The following is a 15806-nucleotide window of genomic DNA, read 5'->3' as shown; positions in this document are numbered from 1 at the left end:
ATATTAATATTATATTAATATTTAAATTGTATCACATAAGATGTGATACAATTTAAAAAGCACAGATGTTTTATTAAAAAAAGATAGTGTCTAAAGTTGATATAAGACTCAAGACCCAAATGCAAGCATAACATTACCTTAAAATGTTTCAAATGCTTACCAGTAATTAAGTATTTAAAAACTATTCTAAATTTCTAAGATATGACTTTTGTTTTTTCTTCGGGTGATTTTTATACAAACATGCCCTTTATATATTTTTTTATCCCAGCATTTTTCTTAGAGCAACCAGCAATTTTTTTTAAAAAAAAACCAACAGTTCATATCCCGTTAATAACTGAGTTCTATTTTTCAAAAAAAATGGCACTTGCAAAGGAGATATCTGTAATTCAAATGGTGGGGTACTGCTGAACCCACACAAAACTGTGCAAAAAGGAAAATTAATATATCTGAACATAGAGAAGTCGGTGACAGATAAGAAAATGGGAAAAGTACAAGCCAAAAATAATAGAATGCTGAGAAGCATCTCAGTAAAAACAAATCAAATGTAAAGTTTTGTTACAACAGCACATTTTAAGACAGTTTGCTGTGATTGCATTATTTTTCATGATAATAAATACAACTATAAGTAAACTATAGATATATGTTGTGAAGCTAAACCTCAGTTCCTTATTACTATCTTTACATTTTCACATTTTCAGTACAAAGGCAGAGAAATTAGAGAGCTCCCATGAAATATATAGTATGTAAGTCTAAATGAAAGTCAGAATAAAGAATCCTTCCCCAAATAATCTCTTCACTTAAATTATTATCATTTAAAATGAAAAAAAAAAAGACATTCAGCTGAATTGCCACTTATCACTTGTACATTCAGCTATAAACAGAATATACTATAATCTGTCAGAAATAATGAATGGGGGGCTTAAGTTAATAATGATTTAGAGCTTAATTATTTCAACAGGACTGTGTATTAAATATATATTGGATTTACTTATATAAATGCATTGGATTTGTAAAGCTAGTTAAAGATGACAATTGAGAGAGTGTACAAAGAAGATTTATTTTTAAGTATGTCTAAATCTGGCCCAATCCATTCTACTTTACTTACTATTTACTCATCCCAAAAATTCAAATTCATTCTTAGTTTATATAATCCTTGCCATAAATTTAAATTAAATCTTTTCCGTTCTGTTTCCCCAATTTATTTAAGCAACATTTCTGTCCACTAGCTCAGCTGAACTTTTACTTCTGCTCCTTGTTTCTTCTTGGCAAGGACAAGACCACTAGGAATATTCTCACCCTTAGATTAAAAACAGGATTCATGTTTGGTTGACAGTTACCTCATTTATAATGATCCAGTGACAGTCAAAAGCAACCAAATTGGCTTCCACAACCTGAAATAGAAAAGAATGCAGCCATCAGTCATTTTATTTATACCAAAGTCAGTGATTGTTAAATAGATGTTTGCCACAAAGGACAACAGAAGCTCAGCGGTGGGGATGGAGAAAGGAATCATAGCAGAGGCATTAAAAACAAAATAATTATGAAACCCCAGATCTGAAAAGGCTCCCTTCGCCCATTCTGTGGAAATAAAAAGGCTTTTTTGTGCAAGAACAGTCCCAAAACATTTGGATTATTGTTTGGTTTGTTAATTAAACTGTGGGATTAGAGAATGAAGAAGGTAATTCCCTTCTATCCAGCCATCCATCCATGAAAAGTCCATATGATTATTTAAGCCTTAATGTTTGCTGATGAATTAAAAAATACTAAAATATTCAAGATGCACCATTTTTTTAAAAAATGGATTTTCCATCGTAGCTACAGTAGAAACATGTTTGGTTAATAAATGCCCTTCCCTGAACTGAGTTTAGGGAAAACTCATCCTCTGCCCTGGAGCAATATGAGGCACAAAGGGAAAGAACAGAATAACAGAGTTGGAAGGGATTTTATAGATCATCCAGCTCAATCCCCTGCTCAAGCAAGAGACCCGATACCATTTCTGACAAGTGGCTGTTCAGTCTCTTCTTGAAAGCCTCCAGTGATGAAGCAGCCACAACTTTTGAAGACAAGCTGTTCCGTTAGTTGATTGTTCTCACTGCCAGAAATTTTCTCCTTATTTCTAGGTTGAATCTTTCCTTGATCAGCTTTCATCCATCATTCCTTGTCTGGCCTTCAGATATTTTGGAAAATAGGTTGTCCTCCTCCTCCTCTCTGTGACAGCCTCTCAAATATCGGAACACGGCTATCTTGTCACCCCTGCTCCTTCTTTTCACTAGACTAGCCATGCCCAGTTCTTACAACTGTTCTTCATATGTTTTAGCCTCCAGGCCCCTAATCATCTTTGTTGCTCTTCTTAGCACTCTTTCTAGAGTCTCAACATCTTTTTTATAGTGTGACCAAAACTGATGTCAATAGACGAAATGTGATGTTCCTAAGATTTATTGTAAAATCATAAGTTCAGTTATTGTGGCCACCCAGTTTTAATGAAATATAAAGGGCTGTTCAGACTAAACAAAATAAACAGATGGGGAAACTGGACAACGGTAGAATGATGCGTAACAGAAATAACAAGTAAATAAGCACCACTGGCACCTGAATCCACCTGTGTCTTAAATAGACTTAGACTTTTCAGTAGTAAAATAAAGTCAAAAGCATGACCAATGCAGAGTAACAAGCAGTGGTGGGATTCAAGTAATTTAACAACCGGTTCTCTGCCCCAATGATTTCTTCCAACAGCCAGTTTGCCAAACTGTTCAGAAAGTTAACAACCGGTTCTCCCGAAGTGGTGCAAACTGGCTGAATCCCACCACTGGTAACAAGTATCATGCAACTTAGTCAGAAAAAACAGCAACTACTTTGACCAAAATAATTTGGAAGTTTAATTCAATCAATTAAATGATTCACCCACTTTATTTCCACCTCCATCTGATTAAAAATTATTTGAACAAGAAGTCTTCTCTTGTTTCCTTCCTTCTCTTCATTACAATAATTGGATAAAAGCAAGGGATTCCATACTTCAGCTGTTATGAAACAGCTGTTTACATATTTATTATTATATTAAAATGAATGTAATTTGTTTTCTCCATTAGCATATAATTCATTCTGTATTTTTTTAGTCCAAAAGCAGCACTAACATAGACCAGATCCAATTAGTTAGAAGAGTAGTCCCTTCCCAATCTTGTAGCTTACCTGACTCAGGTAGATCACTGTACCCTCACCTGAGAGAGAAGAGATTAAATAGAATAATGCTAATGAGGTATTAGAGCTGTGATGGCGAACCTATGACACATGTGCCAGAGGTGGCACACAGCGTCCTCTCTGTGGGCACACGAGCCATCACCCCAGTTCAGCTCCGCTGCGCATATGCGTGCGCCTCCCACTTGCCAGTTGGTTTTCGGGTCTCTGCCACGTGTGCGTGGGGGCGGGACATGTGCAGAGGGGCGCACATGCATGCGAGGGGGCAGAGCATGTGAGGGGGGCATGCGCACATGTGCAGGGGTGGAGTGCATGCAGGGGGCCGCATGCGCAGGAATCACACCACATTGCATTTTGGGGGTTTGGACGTGCACGCGCACTTTTGGGCACTTGGTCTGGAAAAGGTTAGCCATCACTGTAATAGGAGAGTATTCTTCATTGATAAATTCTCTTGAGTACTTTATATAAAGGTTGGAAAGGTGAAGTGAATATACCACCTGATTAACTACAGGTAGTCCTCAACGTACGTCTACAATTGAACCCAACATTTGTGGTTGTTAAGTGAGACATTGTTAAGTGAGTCTGGCCCCATTTTACAACCTTTCTTGCCACAGTTGTTAAACGAACCACTGTGGTTGTTAAGTGAATCTGGCTTCCCCATTGACTTTGCTTGTGAGAAGTTTGCAAAAGGTGATCACATGATCCCAGAGCCCTGCAACCATCATCAATACATGCTATGTGTCAAGCATTCAAATTCTGATCACATGACCATGGGGATCCTGCAGTGGTCATAAGTGTGAAAAAAGCTTCCTAAGTCACTTTTTTCAATTAACTTTAAATGGTCACTAAATAAACTGTTGTAAATTGAGAGTTTCCTATATTTTTTTAAAAAAATCCTGATTATTAACAGGTAAAAAATTAGTAGTTACTCAGAACAAAACAGCTGCACTGTATACTGTACAAGAAGAAAAACTTCAGGAGTAATAAAACAGATGTTCCCATGTCACTTTAACACATTGATTGTTTCTGAGAAAAGATAAGGGATCGGCCTATTATAAAACAGCAGGAATATCAGAATTAGCATTTAGATAGATTAATCTAAATCATTTCAGTAATTTGGGCAACCAATCTGTCAGGTAGGTTGATGTTATCGCAAATGTTGTTCTTGTGAAGATCTTGGCTAAGACATTTTTAAAAAATCCCTATTTTTAGCAATGGGAGAAGAGGTGGTATTCAGCAGGTTCTGACCAGTTCTGGAGAACCGGTAGCGGAAATTTTGAGTAGTTCGGAGAACTGGTAAATACCACTTCTGACTGTCCCCACCCCTGTCTATTCTCTGCCTCCCGAGTCGCAGCTGATTGGGAGGAAATGGAGATTTTGCAGTATACGTCTCCTGGATTAGGGAAGGTATGGAGATTTTACAGTAACCTTCCCCTGGAGTGGGGTGGGAATGGAAATTTTACAGTATCCTTCCCCTATTATGCCCACCAAGCCATGCCACGCCCACCAAGCCACGCCCACAGAACTGGTAGTAAAAAATTTTGAACCCCACCACTGAATGGGAGCTAACTAGGTAATTTTGGACCAGTCGCTTTCTGTCAACTCCCTTACCTATGGGAAATTTGGAGGCGGGAATACTATATAAACTACCTTAAGTTCTTGAAAAAAAAGAGGCTAAATGTAAATCTATTAAATAAAGAATAAAATTACATTCTGTAGGGCTGTTGTAGAAATCCAATACTGAGAAATTCTGGACAAGTAGGTTGTTATTTATGACACTGGAAATCAGGTCGTAAATCGTTGCCATCATAAGTTGAGACACCTACCCAAACAGATCTTTTTAATTTTGATATTTCTCATGGTGGTCATTAAGTGAATCACTGCAGTCATTAAGTAAATCCATTGTTATTAAGAGAACCCAGATTTTGCTGAAATCTGGCAAAAAACACCAGAAACTGGCAAAAAATGTTACAAACTGTAGGCATGTGACATAAAGGCAAACCAGTTGGCAAGTGCCTAAATGCGGGTGGGTGGGTGAGTGGGTGCAACATTTTAGTTTCAGTTTCAGTTTCAGTTTTATTAAATTTTTATACCGCCCTTCTCCCAGGGGACTCAGGGCGGTGTACAGCCAAGATAAAACCCACAATATAAAAGTTAAAAACAATTTAAAATTATTATGATGAATGGAAGTGCTTTGTAGATCATAAACTACTCATTCTGAGGTTGTTGTAATTCTGAAAGTTCATAAAATACAGATCATAAGTCTGGAACTACCTGCATAGCGCAATCCTACATGGGTCGATACAGACGTTCCATTCAGTGGTGAACTCCAATTTTTTTTACTACCGGTTCTGTGGGCGTGGCTTGGTGGGCGTGGCTTGGTGGGCATGGCAGGGGAAGGATATTGCAAAATCTCCATTCCCACCCCACTCCAGGGGAAGGATACTGCAAAATTTCCATCCCCACTCCACTCCAGGGGAAGGATACTGCAAAATCCCCATTCCCTCCCCACTCTGGAGCCAGCCAGAAGTGGTATTTGCCGGTTCTCTGAACTACTCAAAATTTTCACTGCCGGTTCTCCGAACTGCTCAAAATTTTCACTGCCGGTTCTCTAAAATCTTTCAGAACCTGCTGGATTTCACCCCTGGGTCCATTGAGTGTTTAGGAATCCTAAACAGAAATTATCTCATTCATTCATTATACAAGCCATGGTTTCCTTAATTGTGGTATACTAAAGAAAAATAGTGGAAAAATTGCAGCATTGAGGCCTAGGGGTGCAGATGCTCACCTCCCACTCAGAAGGTTGAGAGTTCAAATAAAAAATATCTGCTGTGAATTCTACATGGTGTCAGGAAGGGCATCTGGACAGTGAATGCTCAGCTCTATCCAATCGCCCTGATTCTACCCCGAATTAAGGAATTACAGGGTCGTATAAAGGGAGATTTTTCATACTTCGTTACATTAATTTTAATAAAATTCTGCTAAATCATAAAGCCATTGCTGAGTTCGTACAGTACACTAGGTAAAACTACATAATAGCATAATGGATAAATTCCGATATCATATTTACGTCATCCTTCCTCCCCTTACATGAAGTTACTAAATGAGAATCTCTCTGAATTACTTCATGTAAGGGGAGGAATTACTTCTTTTCTGATGTCCAAGCAGAATTTTTTTCCCCATGACATATTATGATCAAACAACTATGTTATCTTTAAAGATGATAGTTATTGTTTTATGAGTGAGCAAACACGTAATGTTTTAGCCAGGGGTGGGATTTTGCCAGTTTGGACTAGTTCGGAGGAACCTGTAATTCTGACGATCACCTGAGAGTGAACCGGTTCACTCTGATAATCAGCTGGGCCCGCCCGCCCACCCCTGCGCTATACCCAGTGGTGGGATTCAGCCAGTTCGCACCACATCGGGAGAACCGGTTGTTAACTTTCTGAGCAGTTTGGCAAACTGGTTGTTGGAAGAAATCATTAGGGCAGAGAACCGGTTGTAAAATTACTTGAATCCCACCACTGGCTATACCGACCTATATTTCCTTTGTTTGAAGCCCAGCTGATAGGTGCGGCAGAGCAGATTGCCACTCCTCAGCTGTTTTACTCACTGGGGCTGCAGTAGAAGGTTAAATCCCACCATTGCTTTTGAATCCCACCATTGCATTTAGCTACTTGGAAGAATCCATTATACCAGATTCTCTGATCATCTATAGTAAACACGGTAACCAAACTTTTGTGTCACTATCTTTCCTAGTTTCCACAACTGATTCATGTGAAATTACCACATGAATTATTTATGGAAAATACAGGTCCAGGAGCGTGTTCTAGTAGGGAACTTCTGCAATCTTCCTCAAAGTAGCACCATCACATGGGGATTACAAAAAATCTGAATGACTACTAAACAGCAGTATTGTATCTCTTTGCTGGCATCAATCGATCCTTTTGTGGCTTATTCAGTCTCACATTTCATCTCTTGAACATAGTATTGGCTCCTGCCCCATCTCCACACTAGCGGAAGCTAATCCTCACTTGACATATGTCACAAGTCTTGTAAACCCTCAGAATGGCTCTATTGTTGACATGCAGTTGCACAGTATTTTAAATGGCATGGACACAAACTAAGAGCTCTGGATTCTATTTCTTTTTACATTTCCATTTGGGGGATCACATTCTTGTCTTTTTTTTTAAAAAAAAAAATGGAGGCGGGAAGAGGAACATTCCACTTCTAATGTTTTAAACAAATAAAAAATAAAGACCGGATTCACTTTAGCATTAGGTTTTGGCAACCTGGAAGTTGGACAAAAAATAGATGAGAAAATTAATGCTGGGCATAAGAATAATTGGGTACAGGAAGATGCAACTTGTGGGAGTGGGTAGGAGAAGGCAAAAGAAATGGCAGCTAATATATTCTCTCAGGAGTTTTCAAAGTGATCACTGGGGAATCTTGCAAATCTGCATGATCTATACTCAGTTGTTTTATTGTTTCCCTGTTTTTAATCCTGGAAGCCTTCCAACGTTTCATGGAATTCCTGCCGCTTTTAAACAGTACAAATCAATAAATAAATCAGGACGGGGAAGTGCAAAGGGTATGTGTCAGAGGTGGGTTTCAGCAGGTTCTGATCAGTTCTGGAGAACCGGCAGTGGAAATTTTGAGTAGTTCGGAGAACCATTAGTAAAAATTCTGACTGGACCCGCCCCCATCTATTCTCTGCCTCCCAAGTCTCATCTGATCGGGAAGAAATGGGGATTTTGCAGTAACCTTCCCCTGGATTGAGGAGGGAATGGAGTTTCTACAGTATCCTTCCCCTGCCACGCCCACCAAGCCATGCCCACCAAGCCACGCCCACCAAGCCATGCCACACCCACCAAGCCACACCCACAGAACCGGTAGTAAAAAAATTTGAAACCTACCACTGGTGTGTGTGTGTATGTGAAGAAGGGAAATTTAGTTTAGTTTAGATTTAGATATAGTTGCAGCTATATTAGAGGGGAAAGCTTTTGGAATAGAGCTGTTTACCAGACTCCCTCAGTGCTGTGAAGGAAACAGATTCAGAAGCTAGCAAAATCACTGAAAATCATAACTCTGTTGTGATGGTTCGGTGTCTCTGCTGAAAGGGTCATAGTGCTGTTAAACTTGTTTGGTTTTTTTAAATCCCAGACTCCTGATTTTAAAGGGATGAAGCAATGAGGGATTCTTGGGGTTTTATAGAACAAACGATTGATGGGTAATAACTGTGGATGACATCTGTACAGGGCCATGGAGAACAATCCATAGCTTGCTAGATACGGTTGAACTGTAACGCCAGCATTATTCTTCATTATCACACTAGGCTGAGATGCTGAGAGTTGTAGTTCAACAACATTTACAAGGCCGCACGTACTTTACTCTAGACCTAACTGCGGGGTTCACTCATTACACTAATCTGTAATGGGATCTGTTATTGATTTCAACATTCTGCCATATATCAACCTGGTATTATAGAATTGCTGTTTTTTTTTTAAAAAAAGAACTATAATATATGACTTAGGGTAGCATATAACAAATCAGTTATATATGATATGTATCCAGGCAATACCTGATTGATAGGCTTGCTGGTGCAGTAGCTATTTAGCGGGGAAAAGAAGGAAAAGCAATAGGTTCCCCATGCTGGCAAAATCATTTAAGGCAGTGCTGTTAGGAAGATGGAGATCTATGTGGCAAATCCAATTGCTTCAGTATTCTGGCTTTGTGAAGGTTAACAGTCTCCTCCAGCGAGGAACAGCGGGCAATGCAGAACAAAGGAAGTTTAAGTATAATGCCTCCCCTACTGTATTTTCATAAGACTGTGCAAGGCAAGGGGAGCAGCAGTGAAAAGATTTATAAATATCACACACACACACACACACACCAAATCCTTTCCATTGTAGGAATATATGGCATCCAATAGTTTTTTATGAGCTGCACCTCAGACATCTGCACATGCTTGGAATTGCACTGCACATGCATACAAAACCTTTGCCAGACCAATTCTTGAATATAGCTCGTCTGCCTGGAATCCTCACTGTATATCAGACATTAATATGATTGAGCGGTCCAGAGGTATTTCACGAGAAGAGTACTCCACTCCTCTACTCACAATAGAATCCCTTATGCCACCAGGCTTGAAATTTTGGGCTTGGACAATCTGGAAGTGTGCCACCTGCGGTCTGATCTAAGCATAATACACAAAATTGTCTGCTACAATGTCTTACCTGTCAACGACTTCTTCAGCTTCAACCTCAATAATGCATGGGCAAACAATCGATACAAATTCAAGGTAAACCATTCCAAACTCGATTGCAGAAAATACGACTTCAGCAACAGAGTGGTCAATGCCTGGAATGCTCTACCTGGGTCTGTTGTTACAACCTCAAACCCTCAGAGCTTCAACCTTAAACTGTCTACCGTGGACCTCACCCCATTCCTAAGAGGTCCGTAAAGGAGGCGTGCATAAACGCACCAATGTGTCTACCATCCCTGTCCTACTGTCGCCATTTATTTGTATTCATTTCCCTTGTTCATGTTCATATTCACACCTGCTATCTTGTACATGTTTGACAAACTAATAAATACAAATATAAATACATGCTTGCAATTCATCTCTCTCTCTCTCTATTGCTGGTTTTGGGATGGCAAGTAGAGCCCTGCTTTCATTAAAAAAAAAAAAAAAAGGAGGGACAGATTGGAAATTTCCATATAAGACAGAAAGCCTGCAATGATGTTTATGCAACTCACATCATGAGCTGAAAAGGAGAAGAAATACGGAGCTCAACTACAGAATGCATTCTTAATGAAGGCTGGAGAAGGATAATAAACCGGCATTCTAAACCACAGGCTTCCATTCTGCAGTGGATTAGCAGTATGTCTGTCGAAGAAGGAGTGCTTTTTTTTTTGACTGAATACACCAGACTGGCATTGTTGTATTGTGAAGATATGAGTGCCATTTGGCCAGCGAGCACAAAAGTGGATGGAGAGAGAGAGAGAGAGAGAAAAAGCAGATTATTATCTTTCTTACGGGTAGGCACACTGGGGAGATTTTGCAGTGTGCGGAGAAGCCTGTCAAGAAGACAAGGGATGAAAGAAGAAAAGCCATCTGTCACTGGCAAAAAACTCCAGAACTTCTGAATATTTGGAAGTGTCTAACAATTTATCAGTGTTTTCTTCTGTCGTTCTTTTTTAAATCGGGCTAAAGGGAAGACAATTTGACGCAAACAAATTGGCAATGCTGCCACTTTACAAGGCCCTCTTATTTGTGACAAATAAATAAAAGAAAGTGAAAATTCTTCCAATTATTTGAAAATGAAGACCTCTCAGTTTAGCAGAACAAGACCATTCCCCCCTCCCCCATGGAAGAGTTTTCTGCCATTCCCAATCTCTCTCTGTCTGTCTCTGTCTGTCTGTCTGTCTGTCTGTCTCTCTCTCTCTCTCTGTCTGTCTCTCTCTGTCTCACTCTCTCTGTCTCTCTCTCTCTGTCTCACTCTCTCTCTCTGTCTCTCTCTCTCTTTCTGTATCTGTCTGTCTGTCTGTCTCTCTTTCTCTCTGTCTGTCTCTGTCTCTTTCTTTCTGATGTGTCAAGATTAAGAATGCCTACATGGCCTATGACAAAGCCTGAAGCTTAAGTAGTCATGGGAATAGTGAAGGGCAGAGAAGGTTAAAATGTAAATATTTTCAACATCATGAGTGAAGCCTTTCACTGATCGCACGATTGTGGCCACCAACTTGATTTATTTTTATTTCCTGTGACAATGTTCCTGGCCTGAGGGCAACAATTTCTATTGGGCAAGGAACACTCCACATTCTAGAAGGCATAAAGCACCTGTTTTGCTCCATAACCCAAATAATAGGTTTTTGTTGTTGTTGTTAAAAAAAAAAAAAGGTGACTTCTGAGTACCATTCAGTTTTGGGGTATCCTTAGAGAAACAACAGGGTTGCTGAAAGGCCACATCTGGATACCAAGTCATATTTGTGATCCTGACCTATGGAATAGCTAGATATAAAAACACACACAATGCCATTTGGACAACACTTAACAGAACTTTTGCAATTTCTGCCTGTAAAATTCTTTTGCCAACTTATACTTGGGAAACTAATTGCTAACCTCAGGCTAAAAGGCACATCTCCTGCAATGACAGAAATCATTGAAACATCGATGCTCATTCTGCTTTATGGTGATAGATAGATAGATAGATAGATAGATAGATAGATAGATAGATAGATAGATAGATAGATAGATAGATAGATAGAGATAGAGATATATGTGTGTGTCCATGTGTGTGTGGATATTTTGCCTCCAACTAAGAGTAATGTACATGCCCAGATAACTTGTTTATTAAATAAAAGACGCCACATTCCAAGTTGAAAAATTTTGCAGCTTTGATTATTAAACTTGTCCCATACTGTATTTATTGCAAGTAGAATATAGGCAACTTAGGCCAGATGTAAACTTTCTTGCTTATAATGTTATAAATTTTGTCATAAATATTATTGTATATCACGGGTACTTCCTTGAGATATTAAGTACTTCACTACCACAATATGGTCTACATTACTTTCAGTGTATTATTGCATTCTGGTTTCCAACTCTAAGTAGCCCTCTTGAGTATAAATTCATAATAGTGTGGAATCACAATGAAGAGTGTTGTGTTGTATCTATCTGCAAGGCATTTCTCCCTCAAACTCAACTTAATTCCAAATTCTCCGTCCTGGACTTGACATATCAGCATGCTGGAACCCTTAATTATGTTTTCAAGACAATTTCTTTCAACTCTGTCTTCCTGATTCCCAGGATCACACTTTATAAAACTCATGGTCTTATTCATTCAAGTCTGTAGATCTATTCTTAAGTCAATATTATTAAGAGCCGTGGTGGCGTAATGGTTAGAATGCAGTATTGCAGGCTAATTTTGCTGACTGCCGACAGCCAGCAGTTTTGCAGTTCAAGTCTCACTGGCTCAAGTTTGACTCAGCCTTCCATCCTTCTGAGGTTGGTAAAATGAGAGGACCCAGATTGTTGGGTTACAGACTCGGCAAAGCGCTTAGAGAAGGCTGTAAAGCACTGTGAAGCGATATATAAGTCTAAGAGCTATTGCTATTCTGTTGCCTCCTACCACTCCAATACAGCACTGTACTGCGAGTCAGTGTTACTTCATTTATTTGCTTACTTGCTTATTTATTTGCTTAGGGCAAAAGAGGAGGAGGAGGAGAAAGATCAAAGACATATAAGTGACATTTAACAGTCATTAAACAGAATAATAGTGAAACAAAAGAAGATAATAATTCCTGAAATTATTCAATACTAATTAGAATATTTAAATACTTGGGAATCTACTTTCAATCTTTACATAGGAGGTATCAATCTCATAGTTTCTCATTCTGCCATTTAAAATATTGGGAAAAACTAGTATTTTGGAGTGAGTCATTGGTTCTATTAATCTTATACAAGTGATCTTGTAATCTAGTAATCAATCTAGACTTTCTCATCATGGAAAAATGGTACAAGACAGTGGTGGAATTCAATTTTTTTTACTACCGGTTCTGTGGGCGTGGCTTGGTGGGTGTGGTGTGGTGTGGTGGGCGTGGTGTGGCTTCATGGGCGTGGCAAGGGAAGGATACTGCAAAATCTTCATTCCCACCCCACTCCGGGAAAGGATACTGCAAAATCCCCATTCCCTCCCCATTCCCACCCCACTCCAGGGAAAGGACACTGCAAAATCCCCATTCCCTCCCCACTCTGGGGCCAGCCAGAGGTGGTATTTGCCAGTTCTCCAAACTACTCAAAATTTCCGCAACCGGTTCTCCGAACTGCTCAAAATGTCCACTACCAGTTCTCCAAAACCTATCAGAACCTGCTGAATAGCAACCCTGGTACAAGATATATCCCACTGTGGCTTGGCCCTGAAAAAAGTCTCAATAGTGGCCTCTAAAAAAAAATAATCCTTGATTTGGTTGTTCAGAGAAACAGATTTAAAATCTTGGACTATTGCAATATAGACTTTCCTTTTCAAGTTTTCTTTTATATCTTTATTATATCTTCCTTCCTTCCTGCTTGTCTGTCTGCCTTTTCCTCACAGAAGAATCTTTTTTCTATCAAAGCTAAATATCTTACCCTCTAGATCAGTGCTTTCCAAGCGTTTTCCTTCATGGTCCCAAATTGCTTATCAGGAAGTCCTTTTTATCCAATGCAAGTAAAACACTTTAAGTCCATTTAAATGTTCCTGTGGTGACTGGATAATGGTTTGTGTGTTGTTACCCAAAGAAAAGCCACTTTTATCCAATTTGGGACAATTTACCCAGGTTTGGGAAGCACTGTTCCAAACACTAGAAAGGAACTATAATTCTAAGTTCTGAGTCCCAGTCTCTCAACAGTTGTTCATGCCAAGATGAAACTACTGAAATAATTGCTCATATGCTATTGAAGTGATAGTTGGCACTAATAGTTCCTTCCTTCCTTCCTTCCTGCCTAAATTCTGTACTATTGCCAATACCATAACAGAATAACAGAGTTGGAAGGGACCTTGGAGGTCTTCTAGTCCAACCCCCTGCTCAGGCAGGAGGCCCTGTACTATTTCAGACAATTGGTTGTCCAATCTCTTCTTTAAAACTTCCAGTGTTGGAGCATTCACAACTTCTGGAGGCAAGTTGTTCCACTGATTAGAAAGCACTGATCTTGAATTTGGCTTTAATTTTTTCCCCCACAATCAAATGAGCCTGTGCTTCTGCGGCAAAAATGCAATTATTACCTTTGTGGAATCCAACACAACTTGTTTTTCAACATAAGATGGCTTCACGCAATTCCCAGTGCTAGAATTTTCTGGGCAGAAACAAAACTATCAAGATAGCATCTTCTTTTTGTATTTCCCAGGATGGGAAATAAACATCCATTCTCCATAACTAATGCCTCTTTGTTCACAAACACAATGAATCTTTCAACAGAAAGAACACTCAAAATTTTGATCCCAACTGCTAGGAAATGTTCCCAATGCTGGTATTGTCAGTAGCTCAGTCGGCTATTTTCTGCCATCATTCTGTGCTCCTATTTATCGGCATATACTTTCTCCTGAAATAAAAATAAGTTGCCAGAAGTGAGATTTATACACCAATTTGGTAATCAATTCAGCTCAAGAAAAACAAGAGGAGTCTAGCAGTACTATATCCAAGTGGCAAGTAATTTCCTTTCCTTCCCCATCAACATGAGGCCAAAAGGAAAAGTTGAATCTACATTTTGGCCTCCAGAAAGACAAAGGAAAGGGAAAAAATGCTTAAGAAACATACGTAAAGGATGCACAAATCATCAGAGGCTGTTTTAACAGATTTAATACCAAGAAAGAAACAGAAAAAAAAAAAATAAGAGAGAAGATTGCCAACACAGTTCTAGGCTGAATAAACAGAGGGATAGAATCAAGATCACGTGAAATGTTAATACCACTTTATAATGCCTTGGTAAGGCCATACTTGGAATACTGCATTCAGTTTTGGTTTCCACAATGTAAAAAAGATGTGGAGACTCCTGAAAGAGTGCAGAGAAGAGCAACAAAGATGATTAGGGGACTGGAGGCTAAAACATATGAGGAACGGTTGCAGGAACTGGGTATGTCTCATTTAATGAAAGGAAGGAGTAGGGGAGACATGATAGCAGCGTTCCAATATCCCAGGGGCTGCAACAAGGAAGAGGGAGTCAAGCTATTCTCCAGAGCACCTGAGGGCAGGAGAAGAAGCAATGGGTGGAAACTAATCACGGAGAGAAACAACTTAGAACTAAGGAGAAATTTCCTGACAGTTAGAACAATTAATCAGTGGAACAACTTGCCTCCAGAAGTTGTGACTGCTCCAACACTGGAAGTTTTTAAGATGTTGGATAACCATTTGTCTGAAATGGTGTAGGGTTTCCTGCCTAAGCAGGGGGTTGGACTAGAAGACCTCCAAGGTCCCTTCCAACTCTGTTATTCTATTTCTATTTGTCTATTGGATAGTCTATTGAAAAGTCAAGAACTGGAAGAAATTCTTTCATTCTCCTGAAGGCCTTATTCCTGGATACTCAGAGTGAGCCTTGCCCTTTTTCTTTCCACAGTTGCTGTTTTATTAAACTGTTGTCATGTAACTTGACTATCTGTATCATAGCTTCCTGCTGGGTCCACTGCAGGTCCCCATCCAATGTCTTTGCTTCTAGCACTTGAGCATCTCAGGGGAGAAATCACTCATAAATTTATAAAACGCGCTCTTGCACACCAGAAATGGAAGCTCCTAAAGCTGTTGCTATGCTCACAAACCTATTGTCACAACAGTCACTATACTGTATGCCTTGCTGCATGTGCTATTAAGAAACAGAAATTAATACAACTTCCCAGTTGCATTATTGGAAAGCAGTAATTAGCTAGGAAGTCTACACAAACACACCAAAACAAAGCCAGGGCAAATATGAGAGAATCCAGCAATGTAATTAACAAACCAATGCAATCTTTTTTTTTGGTGACATATTCTGCTTCCTTAAAAAGAATAATGTTTCTGCATTATTGATACTGATGGCTTTGTTTGCTGTTTAATTAATTTATTTTCATTTCTCCTTAGTCTGCTTTGACCTGCCCAAGTGCAGA

General features: G+C 39.3%; 1 protein-coding gene across 2 annotated transcripts in view; it reads right to left on the bottom strand.

Moving 5' to 3' along the window:
• Positions 1-15806, bottom strand: part of GRID2 (glutamate ionotropic receptor delta type subunit 2) — a 1144662-nt gene that overhangs the window by 395331 nt on the left and 733525 nt on the right. For both annotated transcript variants that reach the window (XM_034440485.3, XM_060686953.2), the window contains exon 5: positions 1338-1391. In XM_034440485.3, the coding sequence (XP_034296376.1) occupies positions 1338-1391 (54 nt within the window). The remainder of the gene's footprint in view (positions 1-1337; positions 1392-15806) is intronic.

The sequence above is a fragment of the Pantherophis guttatus genome, chromosome 8 (assembly GCF_059756535.1).
Source record: "Pantherophis guttatus breed Tessera chromosome 8, ASM5975653v1, whole genome shotgun sequence".
In the NCBI taxonomy this organism is placed as follows: domain Eukaryota; kingdom Metazoa; phylum Chordata; class Lepidosauria; order Squamata; family Colubridae; genus Pantherophis; species Pantherophis guttatus.
Note: the sequence above shows the minus strand (reverse complement) of the source record. Positions and strands in the feature narration are given on the sequence as shown.